Source organism: Trypanosoma cruzi, genomic scaffold (genome assembly GCF_000209065.1).
Source record: "Trypanosoma cruzi strain CL Brener 1047053516959 genomic scaffold, whole genome shotgun sequence".
Lineage (NCBI taxonomy): Eukaryota > Euglenozoa > Kinetoplastea > Trypanosomatida > Trypanosomatidae > Trypanosoma > Trypanosoma cruzi.
Window position 1 is genome coordinate 1 of NW_001849089.1, and position 5,907 is coordinate 5,907.

Consider the following 5,907-nt stretch of genomic DNA (forward strand, 5'->3'; position numbering starts at 1 on the left):
CGGCAAGCACCTGATCACTCAGGAAGCTCTCGAACGACATGAACGGATACAACTCGCGCGAGCAGGATGCGGGGAAACTGAGCTCTGAGGCCGATTATACTGGGCTGTGAGAGACCGCACGAACCAACGCCGTCTCTGCAACATCTCACCGGAACAGTCTGCATATATGCGCTCCAACGACGATCCAACTGCACCGGGGACGGACGCCGTTCCCCCGACGACAAGGGGGCCGACGCACCTCGTGTGGAGAGAGGAACGTCCACACGGCGTCGGGAGTAGAAATGCCCGCACTGTGACACCAGACCGGTGGGACACACGAACCCCATCGGTCACCGTCGGTGCTTTCATCCGGAACACCGCCCACCGCTTCCCAAGCTCAAATGCGATTGCTGCGACAAGGTCCTCCCCACACGGAAAAGTACCGCACAGCACAGAACGCGTTGCGCACACAACCCTGACGCCAACCGACACAGCAGCAGTGCCAGGAGGCGATCCCTGCTGCCGCAGGATCAGCCAGCTCCACAAGCACGCGAATTGCCCGCGTAAAAACTTGCACCATCTGCTTCCAGAATTTCCAGGCACCTTGCCTGTGCGCCAAAGGCTGGGCATTGAGCAGGACCTCCGCACCGAAAATTTCTCTCAATGGCAGTTGCCTCATAGCAGGAAACTCTTGTCGCTGCTCGACCACCTCTTCATCACCCAGACGGCATCGTGTGGCTAGACATGTTGGTAAGATTAGGGGAAAAACAGAAGAAACCGTCAAGAACGGGAAAAAAGTGAAGAGGTGGAATGCCATCAATGGATTGGAGTGAAATTCCCGATCAACAGCAGTGAAACAAATGGATGGGCGCTCACGAAGGTAACCCTATTTATTGTGGGAAAAAGCCGAGATAATTTCGTAATATTGTATTCAATGTGTATTTCAGCAGTTACCATAACTCACTGATGCCGTATTTTATTGAGACTGCACCAGTTACTCAATCCATTCATTTCTTCTCTCAAGGTAAGCCAATTGACAAGCATACAAACAGCTAAAGTGCACTGTGAAAGACCCAAAAGAAAAAACACACACAAGGATGCGTCACACTCTGCTATTCCAGGTGCTGCTGCTCTGCTGCGTCTCTGGTTCTGTTGCCGTCGCTGAGCATCACTGCATCTCCGAAGAAATTGAAAACAAGGTTGGCCCCCGGACGACAGCAGTGGTGCTAGAGCTGCCAACTCGGGAAAGTGGCATGATGCGGGCGCTGACTGCCTCGGCTCCCGAATGGGCGCCCATCCGCTTTCAAGTCTTCACGGAGGATCTGAACGATCCCTCAAAACACTGCACCGCTGAGGGGCAGATTTGTCCAGACTTTACTGGGGGAACTCTTGAGTGTAATAAAAGGGATATTTTGACGAAGGAAAAAAGATCCATCATATTAAACTCCCTTCTTCCCCGAGCGTTCGGAATGCACACGGATCGTCTACTTGTTAAGCCTCTCACGGGCAGGGTTATTGTACCAAGGTACTCGTCAGGTATATGCGCGCAGTTTAAAATACCCAGCTCCCACCACACAGAGGGTGTGAGCGGTGCGGACATGTACTTGTATGTCTCCGCTGGCCCGACACAGGGTTCCACACTTGCGTGGGCTACTACATGCTTAAAATTACCCGATGGACGCCCTGTTGTCGGAGTGGTGAATTATGGCCCGAGCTCTGTCACTGATTCGGAGAACAGTGTTCGTGTTTCAGCGCATGAGGTTGCACATGCTATTGGGTTTGCTGTGTGGTTAATGAAAGAACGCAATATGTTGAAAGAGGTTTTGGATGTACGCGGCAAAGCAAAGGTACTGCAGGTGTCGTCACCCAAGACGGTGGAGAAGACTCGCGAGCACTTCAACTGCGTGAATGCTACCGGCATGGAGCTGGAGGATGAAGGTGGGAAAGGAACAGCATCGTCGCATTGGGAGAGACGCAACGCAAAGGACGAGCTGATGGCTGGTATTTCCGGAATCGGTTACTACACGTCCCTGACAATGGCTGCTTTGGAGGACACCGGGTTTTACAAGGCCAATTGGGGAATGGAGGAACCGATGTCATGGGGCAACAACTCCGGCTGCGCGCTGCTGACAGAGAAATGCCTGATAAATGGCGTCACCCAGTATCCAGAGATGTTTTGCACCGCTGAAACAGGTCTTCTTTCATGCACATCGGATCGTCTGGCGCTGGGGTACTGTACAATCCATCTCTACAAAGCCGAACTTCCCCCACAATATCAGTACTTTTCGAATCTCAAACTTGGCGGTTCGGCCTCCTCCTTAATGGACTTATGCCCTTACGTTCAACCGTATTCCAACACTCGGTGCAGCAATGGGGAAGCAAGCGTCATGCATGGGAGCCGCGTTGGCCCGAGATCAATGTGCTTAAAGGGGGATGGGCTTGTCGATTTCATGGGTCCTGTTGGTGACGTGTGCGCTGAGGTGTCGTGTGAAAAGGGTGAGGTGAGCGTGCGGTACCTTGGAGATGATACATGGCGCCAGTGCCCAGAGGGCAGCAGTATTACACCAACTGGGTTGTTCACTGGAGGAAAGATTTTGTGTCCAAAGTACGACGATGAGTGTACTATCTTTGATCCACCCAGGGGAAGCGGAGACGTGAGCTGTTTGTTGCCAGTTTTTCCATCAACTTCAGTGATTTTACTGGTTCTTATTTTTATATCAATGTATTGATGATACTGTGAAAAAACGCGTTTTGTACCCGTCAAATTGGGAATGTGCCAATTTTTGGTTAATAGTTCTAATTTGTCTTCTTCGATCGGTTTTTGTTTCTTTTGGGTCAATATACACCCCAATCTGCAAGAGATGTTTTGATAATATAATAGTTTTAATTTGTCTTCTTCGATCGGTTTTCGTTTCTTTTGGGTCAATATACACTCCAATCTGCAAGAGATGTTTTGATAATATAATAGTTTTAATTTGTCTTCTTCGATCGGTTTTCGTTTCTTTTGGGTCAATATACACTCAAATCTGCAAGAGATGTTTTGGTAATTTACACAGATGTATATATATATATGTGCACCCCGAAGCACCCCCTTATTTATTTATTTTTTTACGTGCTATTCAATGCAGGCCAAATTATTGTTTTTCAAAATAGACTTGGACCGCACGACAAAAATGCAAATGAAGCGGTGTGTGAAGCAACATTGAGTGGAAAGAAGCCATTCGCATTGTTGGAGCCCAGTTTTTGTTGTTGTTTTTTTTTTCTTGATTTTTATTTCATGTTTACTTTGAAAGCCTGCGAGAGGAATGTTGGGTGCTACGATTTGCCGGGGGAATCCCCAACACTAATCTTTTCTTCTCTCCTATTTGCCATTTGTGAGGCTTAGCACAAAGCATATTTATTCAGGGGAAATTTTTGGATCGGACGGTGTCCACGAGACACGCCCCGCGCCCACGCTCTGCGGTGGGGCGGCCACCGGCGCAACTGGGCGTTTCAGGCTGTCGTGCCACTGAGTGGTCCAACGGCACTTTCTCCACTTTGTCTTCGCCCAGCGACTAGCCCGCCATTGAGCCACCACGTGGGCGGCGTTCTCGCCATTAGCGGGCGGCGAACTCGTTGCAAGGCGGGGCCAGGACAACGGCATGAATTGCACCTCGTTGCGACACTCTGTGGCTGTCACCACCGCGCCGAGGAACCCTGAGTCCATTCGAGCCTCTTTTGAGGAGGAAGAGGCACACCGCTGTTTGGAGCAAATGGGCGGCCCTTAAAGGAAGGCGGTTGGCGCGGCACCGTCCATATGAGTGCGCCTGGGCCCAGTTGGAGGATGAAAAATATTGGTGTGCAGCTCAGATGTCCACGCGCGGTTCCAGGCGGTGCGCATTGGATTGGCGCTGATGCAAAAGTTGCTCATAGCCATCAATGGGACGACAACTTTGCGCCCATCAGCGCTCAGCAAGGCCCGTCACAAGTCTCCGCCACCTCTGCCACGGGAAGTTGGAATGCGTCCCATGCAGCAGAGAGGATTGGGTGATCCTGCGTGGAAGGGCGAACCCCATGACGCACCAGGGGAAGTAGAGCTGTTACTCGGCCTGCGGGGCACACAGGGGCTCATGAGGGGAATCCGTGGGTGGCAGGGATTCGCCCGGAGGATCGCTGTCGCGCCATTTGGCGGCGTATTGGAATGCATGCTTGATGCGACGCCTGGCCACAGCTCCTGGATGCGTCTTTGGTCGCTTTTCCGACGCCGGCTGCGCCAGACCCCGGCGTGCAAACAGCGGTGGGAGGAAAGAGGCGCCCTGGGCGTGCGCCATTCACGGGGAATAGATGTTTATGGAATCTCGCCGGTTGGCAGGGCGACTGCGTACACTCAGTCGCATGGATCCTCCGGACAACGAAAAAGAATTCTAGAGCGCGGATCCGGGAAATTCAGGGCGCTATCGAAGCGCCCAGAAACGGGACCGCCCTTTCCCCCAGGCAGTTCAGAGAGCAAACAAAGAGCATGCCGCACCCCCGCCCAATGAAGCACGACGCTGCAAACGTGGTCGGGCTGGACAATACAGCAGGACGTGCCGAGTGAAGCCGCAAAGGGAGACCTATACCCAAAAAAAAAGGAATTTTGGCTCGGAAGCAGTGACTTCTGGGCCAGCACAAATAGGGAATCATCATCAATGTCCGGGTGTGACCGTGCGGAATGGGTACCCCTCAACACTGCGTTCGCGGCGATGCCGTGGGCCATCTCTCCACCAACACGTCGGCGCGGTTGGCACCGTTGGTGGAAACGAGCTGGCGCACCGTGCGACGGTGCTGTGGGCACAATTGGCGCCGGGGAGGGACGGCGCACGACCATTTTATTTTCAGGGCCACAGCATCATTTGGCGCACCCATAGCCGTCGGGTTGCGTTGCGGGAGGAGGAGGATTGCTTGCCCCGGCGACGAGTGGACGTGTGCACTTCATCCCTGGGGTGGATCCGACGGCGGATGAATCCAACGGCACGCGACTGTGTTGGCGAGCTGTGGAAAAACACTGTTAAGACCCGTCACCTCGACGAGGGAAGGAAACAAATTGAGTTTGCGGACTTTTTCGCAACGTGCGCTGCTTGTGGAAAGGGCAGTTATTCTTAGTAAAGCCTTGGAAGGGCCCGTCGCAGGATGGACCGGCGGGCGCCTTTTGCGGCGGTGTTGGACAGGCCGTCAGGACGGAGATGGCGGTCCATCGCATGGCCAAAACCAAGGGACGCCCGGGAGGACGCCGAGGCCACGTTCCGCCATTTCACATTTCGCAGTGTCTTGGCGCGGTGCGAGACGAAGCCGCCGCTTTACTGGATTTGTATGCGTCTTTTTACAGGCGGCTCACTTGGCGGATATGCACGGACGAGTTTCCGTTGTCGAGTGGGATTTGTGGATCTCGTGGAATCGACTCTCCTCCACACGGGCCATGAGTGTATTCCGGAGGTTCCCCGCGCCGCCGCGAGGGTCTTGGCGGAGGACCCCGAGATGGTAAGACCGCAGTCTGTTGCGCCGCGCGTGGCAAGTACTCCTGTTTGGATTTGCGGTATCCGGACCAGTGGACCGCGGAGAAGTGTGGTTCGGCGGTACCAATGTGCGGTCAAGAAGTGGCGCCAGCAGGAGAACAGGTGTTCCTTGCCAAGAGGTGTGAATCTATTGGCGTATCCTTCATCCGCGAGACGAAGAGCGCCGCCTTGAGCACGACGAGAGCACGAGGATTGAGGAAGAGTGCGTGTCTCCGAACGCCGGCAGCTGGGGGTGTGGGTGGTGCGGCGGCGCGGGGAATCCCTCTTTTGACGGTAGCTTTTGTTTTTTCCAACGCAGTGTGTCCCTGAGCGTCGTGTCCTCACGATCCGGCGGACGTGCCGCCATACGCACTGAAAGAGGGGCAGGAACGACCCCGCAAATGCCGGAGAAGGAGCG

The 5,907-nt window shown here is 53.9% G+C and overlaps 2 protein-coding genes across 2 annotated transcripts, besides 4 other annotated features; both read left to right on the forward strand.

The window, feature by feature from the left end:
* Positions 1-2,547: a sequence feature (areas not merged during assembly with more than two copies in the genome that could not be assigned to a particular haplotype).
* On the forward strand, positions 1,077-2,708 carry Tc00.1047053508609.10 (surface protease GP63, putative; the record flags this gene model as incomplete). Its single annotated transcript, XM_799325.1, has 1 exon — positions 1,077-2,708. One exon carries the CDS (start codon positions 1,077-1,079, stop codon positions 2,706-2,708), a length of 1,632 nt encoding a protein of 543 aa, XP_804418.1.
* Positions 2,548-3,461: a sequence feature (haploid, Esmeraldo-like haplotype).
* Positions 3,462-5,003: a sequence feature (areas not merged during assembly with more than two copies in the genome that could not be assigned to a particular haplotype).
* Tc00.1047053508609.20 (uncharacterized protein) lies at positions 3,873-4,499 on the forward strand (the record flags this gene model as incomplete). The annotated part of the gene is made up of 1 exon (XM_799326.1): positions 3,873-4,499. The coding sequence occupies one exon, from the start codon at positions 3,873-3,875 to the stop codon at positions 4,497-4,499; it is 627 nt and encodes a 208-aa protein (XP_804419.1).
* Positions 5,004-5,907: a sequence feature (haploid, Esmeraldo-like haplotype).